Genomic DNA, 16,925 nt, shown 5'->3' with positions numbered 1-16,925 from the left:
TCCCTTATGACCAGATGAGAAAAGAGGAAAAAGGCTGGGCTTGGTTAATGTACGTGTTGTCTCAGGTGGAAGTAAGCTGAAAATAGACTGTGGAGTACTATGGCCCCACTTAGAAGTGGCCCTGAAAGACAGCAGTGAGCAGAAATCTTCCCAGTGGGTAGAGTGCAGCTGCCTGAAGAAAGAATGCGGACTTATGGGCAACGGTTCTGCTGGTTGATCAGAAGCCTGTTAGAAGAAAAACTGGAAGGCTGAAGACAAGGAAGTCTGAGGAAAAGGCATTTAATTTACCTAAGAATGGATACAAACTGTATGATCTTTATACTGCATATTAATGCCCACAAGAGGACATCCACCACAGAAAAGACACCAAACCAAGTAGACTGAATGACTTAGCCAGTTGGTATTAGCCAGTCACTGTCATGGGCACCCCAAGGATGGCAAAACGAGCATGTGAATGAAGCAATAGTGGAAACCATGCATGAACCCAACATCAAGGACTCACTAAAGCTGATCTAGCTATAGCTACTGCAAATGTCCAAATTGCCAGCAACAGAGACCAACACTAAGTCCCTGTTTCGCCACTATTTCTTCAAGGAAACCATCCAGTCACTTGGTGGTGAGTTGATTATATTAAATCCTTCCTACCTTGGAAGAGACAATGTTCCATCTTGACAGGAATTCATATATTTTATGGGTATGAGTTTGCCTTTCTGGTCTGCAGAGCCTTATTCAGCACTACCATCCAAGGGCTTACAGAATATTTGATCCATTGGCTTGAGACCTTGTACAACACTACTGTATCAAGAGACCCACATTATAGCAAGGAGGGACAGCACTGGTTATACAACCGTGCAATCCACTAGTCTGATCACATACCATAGTACCTAGGGCAGTGGTCGGCAAACTCATTAGACAACAGAGCCAAATATCAACAGTACAATGATTGAAGTTTCTTTTGAGAGCCAAACTTTTTAAACAAACTATATGGGTACGTACATTCCTTATCGAGGTAGTGCCCGTACGTGGTATTTTGTGGAAGAGCCACACTCAAGGGGCTCAAGAGCCGCAGTTTGCCAACCAGGGACCTAGGGCGATGGAACAGCCTGTTGAAGGCACAGCTGAGGCACCACCTTGGAGATGATATCCTGTAAAGATGAGTCACCATCCTCCAGGTGCAGTACATGCCTGGACCAATAGCCATCCTATAGTGCTGTTGCTAAGGAGTGGACATAAGGGTAGTTCTCCATTACCATTAATCCAAGTAACCTGATTGGAGAAACTGCCTCCTATCCAAACTCTGGGCTCTGAGGATTTAGAAGTCCTGTTTCCCAGAAGGGGAATATCTTTTATCAGTGGACACACAGTGTGTGGCTGCCACTAGATTATTTCAGATCACTACCAAGAAGACATGAGGAAAGGAATCACTATCTTGGCAGGAGTAGCTGACCCTGATAATCAGGAGGTAGGGTGGACAGGGAATATATTTGGCATCCAGGACATCTACTTAGGTGTGTATTCTTTCTCCTTTGCCTAATTTGGATGATAAATGGGCAAACAGTCATGGCCTGAGAAAGGCATGCTGACTGGGTACCTTATCAGGTAACCATCTGGACCAGAAGTACAAGTTGAGGGGGTGTGGGTAGGAACCTAGAATGGCTAGTGTAGGAGGGAGACTAGTACCAGTTGCTGACTTAAGCCTAGCTATAGCAGTAGGGATTATCTGGGTCTGTCTCAGACCTTCATGTTTTAAGTTTTCCTGTGCAAAAAGGCCTATCAGAATCCTAAAGGGATCATTCTAGAACTTACGAAGCAAACAGATCCGAACAGTGCAAGACATGGCCTGCAGTGGAGACTGGTGTGCTGCCCAGAAGTCTCCCTTCAGGACTGACAAGTATGTCGATAGCTATCATATGAGTTCCCTCTGGGAACGGTTTGCCTGGTCAGTCACCTCCCCTTAGGTCATGCCCCTTTCCTAGTGGGGGCATACTGGTCTGGCCATTTGTTTCCAAGGATACACATCTCTGCATCCTTGAGCTTGTGAACTGAGGTCTTTCTTGAGACTGCATCAGCTCAACTTCTCCCTCTACCCAATCGTTTCCTTTACTCCCACACAAGTATTGGACCAGAAAACTCTCCCCAGTAAACTTCCTGCATGCAAATCTCCAACTCAGTCTGTTTCACCAGGAACTCACCCTGGCAAGTATTTAAATTCTTTCAGATTAGTTGTTCCAGTTGCTTAATTTCAGAAAGCTTCATGATGGTGATGGTATGGAAAGATGGTATGTTAAATGAGCTTTCCATTTCAGTGACAGTAGGGATAGGAATCACAGAAATGGCAAATTTCAAACAACTGAGTTATGGAGTTCTGGCAAGTATGAGGTTGGGTAGTTACTAGTGCAACTACTGATGACAGACCTCTCAGTTGGGATGGCATCATGGGGATGAAAGTGAATCAAAGTGCTTGATTGTCTTGGAGTGGTAGCTTAATTGGCTCAAATACAATGACAGAAATCAAGCTCTCTGGTGTTCTATTAAGGATAGCAAAAGTCATTGGTCCTATCTGTACCCTTCCTGAATTGCACGACCTCTCATCATATTTGAATGACTCTCACATAATTCACTTGTCAGCAATTGGGTCTTTCTCCCACTAATGGACCTTGACCTTATGCACAACTACTTCCCTCATCTCTTACCAAGCAGGACACCTATTCCATAATTACCTAATGACCAGCCCCATCTTAACTCTGGTCTGGAAACCAATGTATCTTTTTTCAAAATCTTAGGACCTGGTTCAAGAAAAAAAACAGAAGTTTCCTTTTTCAGCTTTTTTCTTCCTAGCTTCATTTCTCCCAACAATTTATTCAGATTGCCTTAGAAGAATAGAACCCACTGTGTTTACTCATGTTGATGACTTTATCAATATACCTCATGAGAATAAGTTTTAAGATCAGAGACAAAACAGCTTGAGTTACCTGCCCATAGCAACTATTGGATGTAGCCTGCCAAATGCATTTTTTCCCTTGTTAGCGGCAAACCCCAGTAACTCAAGAGGACATCCCATGTGGATGTCCTGTCCCCAGTCTACTCAAGTGCAGTAAACACCTAACAAGAATGCAACCATTTTATATCTTCTTGAGACATAAAAGTCCAGTTTGGATGATAAGGATGAGCCAAGTACTAAAGACAATGGCCAGCTCTTCCATCTGTCCCAGTGAATTCCAATGGAGGAAGAGGAAATAGGATCTAGACTGTTTTGGTCTATTAATTCAGCTTATGAAATCTACAGCTTGGAACTTCTTGTACAGGGCAATCACAATAAGTCTGATGTGATAAGTTGAAGATGGGGATGGCAAATGTGGAAAACTGAACATGAATATGCCATTTAGTCGGATGTCCACATATGCTCTCTAGAAGTCCGTCTTTGGTCAGAGTGGGCTCATCTTCGCCCCACTGTGCCTCAGGTTCTGCTTCACCACTTTTGAGGAAGAGTAGGTTCAGGTCATCTGGGAGCTGGTGGGAGCCATTTCCTTGGCAGCTTGCTGGGCTAACCAATACTTGTATCTTTTGACCTTGGGCCTTTCAAAGTTCACCACAGACATAGGTACCCTGACAGTGTCAAGTCCATTTACCTGTACACAAAACAAGAAGCCCCAGAGATCAGTGAAGCAGGTAAGAGCTAACACTACCCAACCCCAGCTTTTCACCCAGTCAGAAAAGGTATGTGAAACACTGACCGTCACCTCACACCAATACTCGCCCCACCGTGTGATGGGCTCTTCTGGTAACTTTAATGCATGTGGAGCTACCACAACACCAAGCTGGAGAAAAATCACAGAAAAAGCTCTTTATGTGTCTGCCACTCATAAAGTCTGGAACTTTATAAAAGAGGGTTCTAGAATTTCCTATACAGAGATGAAAACTGGGGAGTTTATCCTGGCTGATCCCAAAGGAGGGCACAGACCTCCAGGGACGGTGGCAGAGAAACTCAGTCCTAATTTCTCAGAAAGGAGGTGGATTCACAAAGAGAAACCGAACTGGAAACCAAAATTACTTCATTCACAAAAGAAAAATTTTCCAGTGAGTCACATTTCCTCAGGTTCTCCCTAACTCAGGGGTCCCCAAACTTTTTACACAGAGGGCCAGTTCACTGTCTCTCAGACCGTTGGAGGGCCGGACTATAAAAAAAACAATGAACAAATCCCTATGCACACTGCACATATCTTATTTTAAAGTAAAAAAACAAAACGAGAACAAATACAATATTTAAAATAAAGAACAAGTAAATTTAAATCAACAAACTGACCAATATTTCAATGGGAACTATGCTCCTCTCACTGACCACCAACGAAAGAGGTGCCCTTCCAGAAGTGCGGTGGGGGCCGGATAAATGGCCTCAGGGGGCCACATGTGGCCCGCGGGCCGTAGTTTGGGGACCCCTGCCCTAACTAAAGATGAAATAAATGATACCATCTTATCTATCTTCAAATCCTATGTGCCCACCACCATCAGTCCTTAGCCATTTCCCTCGCACACCCCTGCGAACCAATCAAGAACACTTTCCCTGGCTCCGGCTGGACTCACACCTGTGCTAACAAAGGGAGCAATCCTGAGTTTCCTTCCCAGAGGAGCTTCCACCCTCGGAACCGTTTGCGAACACTCACATTTTTGAGAAAGTGGCGGGCAACTATTTCAGGGTTTAGCTCCCATTTGACATTGTTCTTCATCCCCACCTCCAGGTGACAGCTTCTCAGAAACTTCACGGTCTGAGAGGAATTATAAACTGAATATGTTAGGGTTGTAATCAAAGGAAAGGAAACATGTTAGCAAGAGGCACAAGGTCTAAGAGCTCAAGAATAGGACATAATTTCTGCCTCACAGCCAAGACAAGTGAGAAAATCAATGGAAAAGATAGAGAACATTCTTGTCTCAAGGCTGATATTGTGGAATGATGTTTTTGCGCCACTTTGGAGAAGAATGACCCCTACACCTGGCTGTTGCTAATCAAGGAGAAACAGGCGGCCACTGGTATATCTCAGAATGAAATGACTTTTTTTAATTTTTTTTTTACAGAGATAGAGAGTGAGTCAGAGAGAGGGATAGACAGGGGTAGACAGGAACAGAGAGAGATGAGAAGCATCAATCATTAGTTTTTCATTGCACGTTGCAACACCTTAGTTGTTCATTGATTGCTTTCTCATATGTGCCTTGACCGCAGGCCTTCAGCAGACTGAGTAACCCCTTGCTGGAGCCAGCGACCTTGGGTCCAAGCTGGTGGGCTTTTGCTCAAACCAGATGAGCCCGCGCTCAAGCTGGTGACTTAGGGTCTCGAACCTGGGTCTTCCGCATCCCAGTCTGACGCTCTATCCACTGTGCCACTGCCTGGTCAGGCTCAGAATGAAATGACTTTGACAGACTGTTTTAACCCAATACTTCTGGCTCTTCAATCCCACCTCTACCCCATTAATGATTCCTCTTTGTTTAGCAGAATAAAGTATAAACTCACTAGCTGAAGAGTCAATGTTTTTTTTTTAATTTATTGTGTTAACATGGTTTCAAGTATCCCACTCAATATAACCCCCTGCATTGTACCCCCCATGCAAAATCTTTCCATTCCCCTTTCACCCCCTTTGCCCACCCCTGCCTCAGACTTAATGTTTTGTATATCCTACCCCAATTCCCTGTTCACCCAATTGTTTCTTAATATTATACTATACAAGTCCTCTGCTTTAGCTATACTAGTCTACTTTTTATGTTAAAACATGCTTTAACTATCTTCTTAAACTTTTTCTCCCTTACGAATACCTTTCAAAAGCCTTCATGTCCTATCCAAATCCTACTAATATCACAGTCTCATTTAATCCCATCTGGAAAAAAACCCTCTCCAATCACCCTAATCCATTTTGGTCCATGTTACTTTTATAATTTACTGTCTTGCGCTTATTGATTGCTTTTGAATGTGTTTATGTTCTCTTCAAGTTGCCTGGAAATATCCCCAGGGCAGAGCCTTCACCTCACTCTTCCATGGGTCCCCTGGTGCCCACGTTGGGGCCACACTCAGTAAGCTAGGGCACTTCACCCAGGATTTCCCAGGTCTCAATACCAGTCATGGCAGCCACAACACTTCCCTTTCCCCCTCCCTTTGTGTCTGCAATCAAGAGACTTCAAGGAAATCAGAGAACCTCTCAAGAAGAGGTTGGTGACTCGTATAGATAAAGACTTTCTATGTTTCTACTCACCGTCTCACCTGCCTTGGTCTGGATCTTTTCTAATTTTCCTTCTTTTCTTTGCTAGAAAAAGAGTTAAAGATGGAAAAAAAAAAAAAAAAGGAAAGAAAAGTGAGCCTGTGGTATATAATAATAAAGTATTACAATATGAGACATAGGCTGGGTTTCTAGATTCCTGTTCTAGTCCCTATTTAATTTTCAAGTTAAAGATAAAAAGGATGGAAGTTACTAGGGGAAATCTTAAGGTTTTATTCCTCCTTCTGCCTTTCTTTGAGCTCACTATTTTCTCCTCTTCAAACAACTTCTTGTTTTCAGGGGATGCATATACAGCCAGTCCTTGAGGAAGTAGTCGATTCCGGCCCACAGATTTCTTTACTGAAACCAGGTCACCCCTGACTCCCAGACCTGCCAAAGCAAACAGAGACAATAGGTCAGGACTAGCTAGGAGTCCCTAAAGAGAAGCTGATCAAAGAAAGAAGCGCTCTTATTCTCTCAGTTCTTATTCTTCCTAAAAGAAATATTAATATTCACTAGGACCAAGATTTAAGAGAATTCGAATTAGTTTCTTTCTGGCCTGATTTAGAATTCCCTGCACAAAGTGAAGCGCTGTCCTAGCACAGGATTTCAGTATCTGTGGCACATAGGCCTCTGGCCTCCTGCCCTCACGCACTCACACACTAACTGATGTTCCTGCATCCCTGTTTTAACTGGTCACTCAGGAGACCAACACCATAATCACAGTGCTTGTATGGCTTTCTCTTCTCAAAGAGAGAGCTGATCTTTTCCACAAAGTAGGAAAGGGCAGGAAAAAGATGATGTCAAACAGAACCTGTCTCGGATAGAAGTACCTCTGCCGGGCCTTACCCTCTACCGACTGCGTGAGGATGAGCTCCAGGTTGTCTTTGGGCCGGTGTTTCGTGTCCTCCACCAGCTTGTAGACGCGGTGCCGCCGGTGCAGACGCGGCTTCCGGCCCTCCCCGGCCAGCGGAACCTTCCACCAGCGCTCCACGATGATCGTGCTCTGGAGGCCGAAAAGCGAGGGTGAGTGGTTCTCCACGGAGAGGCCCCTTCATACCCGCGCCACCCGCCCCTCCAGGAGAACCCGCGATGCCAGGCTGGAACCCCACCACGTCTCAGCGCGCCTCCAGAAACGAGAGTCGGGCGTAAACGGCCCCACCACGGTCAAGGGTCCCGTAACCCAGACCCTGCTCTCACCCGACTGTGAGAGAGACTAAAGTCGCGCTCCGGGCCTGGGGTGCCCCCTTCGAGTCGTGGCCGGAGCTGCGCCCGGACTCCTCCTTGCAGCAGCCGCTCAGCGGCCGCCCGCAGCAGAGAACAACCCCGAGCCACAAGTGGGGCCGCCATCATCGCGGCGCGGAGACGACCAGAGCAGGCGCGGCGCCGGCGCAGGGAAGGCCCCCGCCAGGTGCCCGCGGCGCGCCTGAGAGGCGCAGCTTCCTCGGCCGAGCCCAGGCGCGGGCCGTAGCAATCCTTCCCCGCCTTGTCGCTGCGGGCAGACCAGAGTCGACATGACGCTCCCCGATTCAGCGTTTACCTCCCGTCTTCCTGTTTCTTTTTGAGGGAGGGACGCCCATCGCTACTGACAGTGGAATGACTGTTAGGTGGACTGACACGGAAAAGACACGATCGCCCTCTCGGTTTTGGTGCTGCTCTTGGCAGTCCCTTCTGTCCAGTCTACTGGATACTGAGGGAGGAGGGTTGCCATCTCACAAAGGATGGATTCCTCTGGAAAACTATGCCAACCCAGAACTCATTTAACTCTTAATCGATACAACTGCGGTATTTAAGCTAATATTTAATTTGGGAAACAAGCTGCAAGCTGACCGAGTCCTTGCAGTTTAGTTTTTTGGGGGACAGAGGTGTGGGGGACTAGCAGTAAGTTGACAAGGTCCTTGCTACCCATCCCGCCACCTCGCTTGATTGGGTTGCTAGAGGCTGGCTGTGGGAGACTGTAAACTAACAAAGATCCTTGCAGTTTAAGGCGTAAGTTGCTAAAGGCTAGGCTCTTACCCACACCTCCATGTTAGCTGGGAAGTTGATTGTTTCCACTGTCCCATCCCCCATGTTCCTCGAAGAAACTGGAGGCTGTTTTCTTTTTACTCTTTGTTTTGTGAAGTTAAAATGTTGTTCATGGTGGAGGGTTTTTTGGGCTCTTGGGAGAATTGTTGGTTTGCCTCAGAAATGTGACTTTATATCAGAGATCTTTTTGTTTTGCAAATGGCTTTGCCCTCTGCACTATAAATCAAATGTTGGGGGGGCACAGGCTGCTCTTGCAAGCCATCAGCTTGGAAATGAGACCTCCAGGTCCCATCCTTTTTCTGTGTTTATTTTCTAACCCTCCTCTCGGGACAATTTAAAATATTCTAAATCATAAGGGAGATAAGCCATAGAAAAAGGAAATTATGGAAAGGCCCAGATAATACTTTCTGAGGAGGGTCTCAGTCCTAGAATGAAGACCAGATAAATGGAATGAATGGAGTCTGTTTGGCAGAGATTTGGGAAAAAATGCTCTGTGCATCATATCATTTGACCCATAAACAGCCTTTGACAAGCTGTCCCTCCCCCTAATTATATTTTCTTTATTTAGCTTCTAGAACATCAGTTTTGTTTTTGTTATTTTCCTATTTCACCAATTTTCTGCAGTCTCTTTTTTTTTTTTTTACATAGGCAGAGATAGATAGGGACAGACAGACAGGAACGGAGAAAGATGAGAAGCATCAATCATTAGTTTTTCGTTGCGTGTTGCGACTTCTTAGTTGTTCATTGATTGCTTTCTCATATGTGCCTTGACCACGAGCCTTCAGCGGACCAAGTAACCCCTTGCTGGAGCCAGCAACCTTGGGTCCAAGCTGGTGAGCTTTTTGCTCAAGCCAGATGAGCCCGCGCTCAAGCTGGTGACCTCGGGGTCTCGAACCTAGGTCCTTCCGCCTCCCAGTCCAACGCTCTATCCACTGTGCCACCACCTGGTCAGGCTGCAGTCTCCTTTTGATGATTTCTCTTTTCTCCCTTCTTAGAGTGACCCCAGGACTCAGTCTTTGTATGGTTACTCTTCTCATTATACATACTCCTGATGCTCTCATTCAGTCTCATGGCTTAAAAGTACTATTATTATATAGTATGTCAGTGGCTTCCAAATTTCTCTCTCTATCCTAGACTTCTAAACTCTAGGCTTGAAGATCCAACTACTTAGTTGTCATCTTCCCCTTAGAAGTCTAACAGACTATTCAAAGTTAACATGCTCCAAACTAAACCAATCTCTATCCTCTTGCCTCAAAGTGCCTTACCTAGAGCCTTTCCCGTTTCAGTTGATGGAAACTCCCTCCTTTCAGTTCTAGGACTCAACTTCTTTCTTTCATACTACAAGAAATCCTGTGGGTTCTACCTTTAAACTACAGAATTTGACCACTTCCCAGCACCTCCAGTGCTTCACCCTGGAATAAGACACTATGCTGACTGCTGCAATAGTCTCCCGACACATCTCCCTTTAACACTCTACAGTTTATTTACATCAGTCAGAATCTTTTTAAGAACCTAAGACAGATCATGTCACTCTTCCAGCCAAAACTTTGAAACTTTCCCCTTTAAAGTCTTTAAGATGGTCTACAAATCATATGAAATCTGGTCTGATAGCTCTCTGACCTTATCTCCCTCTCCTCTCCCTATAGCTCACACTGCTCTACCCTCAATGGCCTCCTGCTGTTTCTTGAAAACACCAGGCACACTTTCTCCTTAGGATTTTTGTTTTGCACTGGGTGTTGTGTAGGCATGGAGTGCTCTTACCCCCAGGTGTCGGCTTGGTTAACTCCCTCATTGCCTTCAAGTCTTTGATGAAGTCATTTTTCCAATGAGGCCTACTTGGATTACCCTATTTATCACTACAACCTGTCTCGTTTCCTTCACGCTCCTGATCCTTTGTCCTGCTCTATTTTTTTCTTCATAGCATATTGTTGTATTGGAACAGCAAGAGACAGACGTCTTGCCACACAATCAATTAGCCAAATTAGGAAGTCTTTAACCAGCTGTGTGACCCCAGGGAGACCTAAGTTGTTTAAATCAATGCAGTCCTGACTAGTCTGAGACTAGCTTTTAAAGGCAAAATTACATACTGATTGAGGAATGGGGAGGAGAGGAAGCATAGCAGTAAAACAAAGCATTGAAACAAGCTTTCTTACAATGTTTATCTATAGGGTTAATTCAGGGAGAAACATTTTGAGAACACCTGCACCCTGCAAAGCTAGCCCAAGGCCACAGCCTGGGAGACTAGCCTCAAGGCCAGAAATAGGGAGTCTTTTAGGAAAAGTTCATTCTGCTAAAAGTCTCTGTTTTAGAGAAAGTAAGTTCTGCCAAAAATTATTCAAGCTAAGAGCCCTTCTCTTCTATATTTCAATATTACCTCCTAATACAGTAAATGATTTTCTTAAGAGGGGACAGGATCAAAGAAGGTGAAGAGATTAGCCAGACTAAATACATATAACACATACAGACAATATGAGGTAGCAATTCCCAGAGGGGAAGGTTGGATAGAATAGGGGGAGGGGGCACAGGGGGTAAAATGGGTAGAGACTTGGCATGGGGCACAGGATGCGGTGGGTAGAGGGTGTTATATTAAGTGGAACACTTGAAACCATGTGAACACAATAAATTAAAAATAAAAGTTAATAAATATATTATTTTCTTATGCTTATTGTTTAGATGTGCTTCTGTTAGAAGATACGTTCCATGGGGCAGGGTTCCTTGTTTACTGATGTATCCCAAGCACCTAAGATAGTGCCTGGCTCATAGTAGGCCCTCAATAAATATTTGTTGAATGGATGAATATGCAGAGGTCTCAAACTTGTGGCCCAGATCTAAATTTTACTCACCATATTGCCTTTAAAGAAAAAATCAAGTTTTAACTGTTAGTAGTCAATATTTTTTAAAAATTGGAAAAATTTACCACAAAAGCTTGTCTTTCCAGTTCTGTTGAAAAATCATACAATCTGGTCCATAGTCTGCATTTCTGCATGGCGACTGCATGGATGGGAGCTGAGTCGTGTTGGCTTGAGACTGGATGTGAGCTTTCCATTTTGCTATAGCCTCACCTGCTGCTCCCCTCCCCCACCCTTCACTAATTTCCTTTAGCTGTCTGGACCCCTGGAGACATTTAGTTTGCAATTCCTACCCTACAGGGCAATTAGAAAGTTCAAAAACATATAGCACCTCTGGGTTGTTACAAGGATGCTGATAAAAATATTTTACTGAATCAGGTCAGACCCTGGATAAGGATCTTGGAAGCCTCTTGCAGTATGAGACACTAACCCAGGGGTCCCCAAACTTTTTACACATGGGGCCAGTTCACTGTCCCTCAGACCGTTGGAGGGCCGCCACATACAGTGCTCCTCTCACTGACCACCAATGAAAGAGGTGCCCCTTCAGGAAGTGGGGGGGGGGCGGATAAATGGCCTCAGGGGGCTGCATGCAGCCAAGGACCATAGTTTGGGGACACCTGCAACCCTTTAGTTGCTGAATTTTAAGGTAAGTGGTGTGTGTGTATGTATGTTGTGGGGGCGCGCTGGAAGGGCACAAATGCTGGGCAGGGCTGTTGACCACTGCTACAATCGTGAAGTACATACTTGGCTAAAGGGGAAGGGTGGGGGAGGGGCACAGCAGAGTCCTGAAGTGACTCCTTGCCCATGTCATAGTGCCCACCTGGTCACAATGGCACCAGCTTGCCTAAACCTCTGTCACCCATCTCTAAACCTCACTTTGCCACTGGGAGGCACTGAACTGAGAAACTGCCTTGCTACAGGTTGCGCCCCTCTCTCTACTCCCTTTCTTATATCAAGAAGGGAAAAACACGGAACTACCTCTACCCAATCTGGTCACCATACGCCTATTACCTCTACTGTTATAAATACCGGGTCACCGTCCGGGAGAAGATGCTGCCTTGTTATAAAAGGTACTTAGTTTTCAACTCTACCTGTTCTTGTTTATATAAACTGTAAGGAAATATAAGAGAATTTGAAAGAACTTCTCACGTGGTAAGAGATAATAGCAAAATAGGTGGAACTTTAGAATTTTTCCAACTGGTCTGGGAAAGTAGATGCAGGCTGGGTTAGGGAAGATCCAGAAGATAGTGCCAGAGCTTGGTCTTATGTTCCTAGAAGTTATGACCCTCTCCCTATCTCAGACTTAAAATAATTTGGGCCTCTTTTTCCCAACCAGCATCACGTATAAGGAACGGGAGGACCTGACACTCCGGCCCCGTTCCTGCCTTCAGTGCTCCTGAGTCCCTAGTAGGCCTCCAGGTGGGCAGAAGCACCGAGCAAGGTAACCACAACCAGCTTAAAGAACTGTATTCGGTAAGTGGACTGTGAGCTGGTGCCTGTTGTAATGGTGCCTTGCAGAGAAGGAACATTAGCTAGATGGAAAATATATCATAGAAGGAGCTAGATGAGATCTTAAAGCTCATGTGTAAATGCCATTTGCAATATATACGGATTCTTAAGGTGCTGGTGAAAAGCAGGATGGGAACAGAAGACGTGGGAACAAAGAGCAGACTGTATTAAGACTTGTGAGACATAAGGCTGTTCAGATGCTAACCTGGACTAGAACCAGAACTCCTGTACTTGCTCTGTATCATTTTGCAATAACATGCTTATATGTGGCCTTTGCATTTTAGATGGGACATGGGAGAATTGAGAGAAAACCCATATGATGGAAAAAAGTGGAAGAGTATTATCAGTGAGACAGTAAACAGATGACATAGCTTTGTTTAAAGAACAAACTCTCAGGTGTAAATGTCAGTTTCTAAATGGATAGTGCACCCCTGAGGTGAGGTTAGCAGGCAATAATAATCCTACGTCAACTCCAGATTTCAGGTGTTCACTATCAAGAACTCCATGACAGGATGGAGTTAGGTCCTAGAGTTAAGAGAGATATACTGTTGAATAAGACCTTGGCTCAGATTCTCCCAGGCTCTCTACCAACCCCCTCCTTGCTTCTTCAGACACTCAAATTGACCTGAGCTCTAATATGTGAGGACTATATGCACACAAAAGCAGGAGACAGTCTGACTTGTGGTGGTGCAGTGGATAAAGTATAGACCTAGAATGCTGAGGTCTCCAGTTTGAAACTCCGGGCTTGCCTGGTCAAGGCACATGTTTGGAGTTGATGCTTCCTGCTCCTCCCCCTTCTCTCTCTCTTTCTCTCTCCTCTCTCAATAGTGAATAAAAAAGAAAAAGGCAGGAGACAATTAGTCTGATCTGTACTCCTTTTCCAGGCTGGGAATTTGACGGTGCTAGCTACAGACCCTCTGCCCCACCAGGACCCAGTGCAATTAGACTTCCATTTTCGCCTTACCCCCCAGACCTCTGCCCACTGGCACGGCGTTCTGTGTGACCATCGACTCTTCCTGGATCTCCCATATCGGGCCTTGGATCAAGGCAACCAGGAAAGGTGATTGAGCCTGGATGGGATAGTGAGTAGGGAATAAGGTTAGAGTTTCACTCTTTCATCATATCATCAGCCACTAGTGCTAACCAGTAAGGACTGACTTAGGAGCTGGATACAGTTGAACCACTGAATTGGCATGCAGACAGGCCTGTGAGCCAGCCCAGATCTGGGGTTCGGTTGGGAGGCTGCTGGATTTAGAATCAGAAACACAGAAGTGAGGATCCATAAACAGTTGTATAGGATGTGCTGTCCAGCTCTTTACTTTATATAGAGTAGCCCCTCCTCCAGACTCTATCCACAGCATGGGTCGCTTCATAGTGTGCTATCCTTCACCTTCAGAGAAAAACCTGTCGAAATTAGTTCAGCAACTTTCATTTTGTGGCTTGGGTTAGTAAAAATTGACCAGTAAGATTTCTTTTGGATACTGAGTTCGCTTAACATTTCATTAACCATTTTTTCTCTCTGGCTCCTAGTTTGATTGCAACACTCGAGTATGTGGAGGAGAAGACCAGTGTGGACTCTGTGTTTGTAAACTTCCAAAATGACCGGAATGACAGAGGTAGGGATCTGCTCTGTCTTTGGCCCTTGGTGCTGACTTTTTCTTCTTAGGGGTGGGATCCTCTTCCCCGACTCTTTAAAAAGGCCATGCTCAAGCATTTCAGCCCTCCCCCCTAAGGAAATGAAGGTACTTAGTATTCGGTTCAAGTTACAAGTGGGAGGTCCCTGTGGATTTCAGAAGCCAGACTGAAGAAGCACTGGTGAAATTACACAGAATTCATTCAAGGGTTGTGGCTGGTAGGGCAAAAAGGGTATCAAATGTATTAAGCACCAACAGTGTCCAGGGTATCAAATGTGTTAAGCACCAACAGTGTCCGAGGGTCAGCCGTAAGGCCAGGATAGAAGTGAATTTAACCAGAGGCTTGGAGCACACATTACAGAAACTACCTCTTCCCTCAAGGACTTTGTATTCTGCTGGATATAAGACAAAGGATGGTTGAGTTTACATCATCGTTACATCATAAACATCTTGTTTAATCTTAAACTCTGTGAAGGTTCTATAGTCCCCATTTTACAAATGAGAAAAAAGTTCAGAAGGGTTAATTCATAGAATGTCACAAAGCATGGTAAATGTTAAAGCCAGGGTCAGAGTCTTGTCTGTTTGACTCCGAGGCACGTCATCCTAATGCCAGCAATTCACTGCTCTCCCACAGCTAATCCCTAGAGCAGAGGTCCTCAACCTGTGGGTCGCGAATTTCCCATGGCTTTAGGCAACCCCTGTGTTTTGGTCGTTTGACCCCCCCCCCCAGGGTAGCGACCCACAAGTTGAGAAATATGTATTTTCCGATGGCTTTAGGCGACCTGTATTTTGGTCGTTAGACCCCCCGCTGGGGTCGCAACCCCACAGGTTGAGAACCGCTGCCGTAGAGGAAAAGCCCCGAATCTCTGGGGGAATCCTGGTATTGAGCTTCAGTGTTCTAATTTGTTCTCTCCTTTCACAGGTGCCCTACTACGGGCCTTCAGCTACATGGGCTTTGAGCTGGTCAGACCAGGTCATCCTGACCTCCCTCACTGGGATAATGTCATCTTCATGGTGTATCCCCTTGAAAGAGACCTGGGCCACCTGCCCAGTAAGCCTCCCTGAACAAGCTTATTCCTACTCTGTGAGGGGCTGGGGCCTTGATAAACGAGACGCAGGATGTGATTCTGGACACCTGCTATCCTAAGAATAAAGGGTAGTGCAATCCTCAAGCATCCTGTTCTCGGGGGCAAGGTGGGGTTGGCTGGAGTGGAACATGGACCCTAGAGCTTAATTCACTGTAGGAGAAACATTTAATTACTGAAAAGATCAGAAGGACCTGAACAGAGAAGGGACCCAAGGATTTTAGGCTTTTGCCTTCCTTGCACCCCAAAGCCATCCCCCCCTTTTTGAGACAGGAAGGGAGAGAGGGAGGGAATGAGAAGCATCAACTCATATTTGCTTCACTTTAGTTGTTCACTGGTTGCTTCTCATATGTGCCTTAGCCCCCTTGCTCAAGCCGGTGGCCTTGGGATCATGTTAATGGTCCCACAAGCAAGCCAGCAACCTTGGGGTTTTGAACCGGAGACCTCTGCACCCCAGGTTGCTGCTCTGTGCCATCACCAGTCAGGCATTTCTCCCCTTTTATTCTAACCATTTACTGAGCACCTGCCAGGATTTTCATTCATCTATTTCGGTCCAAATTGGAGACAAGTGCTAATTCCTTCTTTGGATGTGAAAATGAGAGAAAGCACATGTGTTCTCAAGGCTTTGACTCAAAGGGATTTCAACAGACAGAATAACAAATAGGAAGCACAGAGCAGGGCATTCCTGGCAGCAAGAAAAAGTACAGGGTTGTGTTGGAAGAATAATGAACCCATAAGAATGGGATGTAAACTGACAAGACTTAAAGGCTACATGAAAAGAACTTTTATACATAGTAAACTAAAGCTAGGAATGAGACACCCCTCATTTTCCACAGCAAGAAGTTTTATGAATCATTTGTTAGGGGTCCTCTCTACCTAACAGTAAAGGCTGAGGAAACTGGGGACTAAGTGATCTTGTGACCCTGTAGAGTGGCTCCAATTCCAGGGCAGAGCCAAGGTCTGAAAGATCAATGGCAGCCCTTTGTCGATTTTTCCAAGACTACTCATCAGAGCTGCTCCTTTACAGGAGTGCCTCTGCTAACTGGTACTGAGAATTTGAAAATCGTGGCTATGGGAAAAGAGTTTCCATGCAATAAATGAGTAGACCTTAGTCTCTAATTCCTAGATTAAAAAACCTGCATGCCCTGGCTGAAAAGCTAGGTTAGTTGGAGCCTCATCCTGATACACAAAGATTGTTAGTTTGATCCCTGGTCAGGGCACACACAAGAATAGATGGATGTTTTTGTCTCACTCTTTCCCCTCCCTCTTTAAAAAAAAAAAAAAAAAAAAGGCCTTGACCAGTTGGTTCAGTGGTAGAGCCTGGTGTGTGGAAGTCCAGGATTCTATCCCTTGTCAGGGCACACAGGAGAAGCAACCATCTGCTTCTCCACCTCCCAACCCCTCAACACTCTCTCTTCCCCTTCTGCAGCCATGGCTCCAATGGTTTGAGCAAGTTGGCTCTGGGTGCTGAGGATGGCTCCATTGCCGTGCCTCAAGTGCTAAAATAGCTAGGTTGTGGAGCAATGGAGCAGCAGCCTGGACGGGCAGAGCATTGCCTGGTAGGGACTGGGCAGTTGGATCCTG

The 16,925-nt window shown here is 45.5% G+C and overlaps 2 protein-coding genes across 2 annotated transcripts; one reads left to right on the top strand and one right to left on the bottom strand.

Moving 5' to 3' along the window:
• Nucleotides 1-263: 263 nt before the first annotated feature.
• MRPL9 (mitochondrial ribosomal protein L9) lies at nt 264-7,638 on the bottom strand. Its single transcript, XM_066262115.1, has 7 exons — nt 7,440-7,638; nt 7,089-7,245; nt 6,505-6,629; nt 6,237-6,287; nt 4,662-4,763; nt 3,735-3,818; nt 264-3,629 (listed from the first exon to the last, which is right to left on the bottom strand). The coding sequence occupies exons 1-7, from the start codon at nt 7,590-7,592 to the stop codon at nt 3,495-3,497; spliced, it is 807 nt and encodes a 268-aa protein (XP_066118212.1). The 5' UTR covers nt 7,593-7,638; the 3' UTR covers nt 264-3,494.
• Nucleotides 7,639-12,115: 4,477 nt separating this feature from the next.
• OAZ3 (ornithine decarboxylase antizyme 3) lies at nt 12,116-15,348 on the top strand. Its single transcript, XM_066262120.1, is given in 6 exon segments — nt 12,116-12,183; nt 12,450-12,510; nt 12,512-12,586; nt 13,507-13,682; nt 14,153-14,238; nt 15,179-15,348. Coding segments are annotated over 6 exon segments (561 nt in total). The 5' UTR covers nt 12,116-12,163; the 3' UTR covers nt 15,322-15,348.
• The last annotated feature ends 1,577 nt before the right edge of the window (nt 15,349-16,925 follow it).

The sequence above is a fragment of the Saccopteryx bilineata genome, chromosome 2 (assembly GCF_036850765.1).
Source record: "Saccopteryx bilineata isolate mSacBil1 chromosome 2, mSacBil1_pri_phased_curated, whole genome shotgun sequence".
In the NCBI taxonomy this organism is placed as follows: domain Eukaryota; kingdom Metazoa; phylum Chordata; class Mammalia; order Chiroptera; family Emballonuridae; genus Saccopteryx; species Saccopteryx bilineata.
The sequence above is the reverse complement of the archived record's forward strand: the minus strand, read 5'-3'. Positions and strand labels throughout refer to the sequence as shown.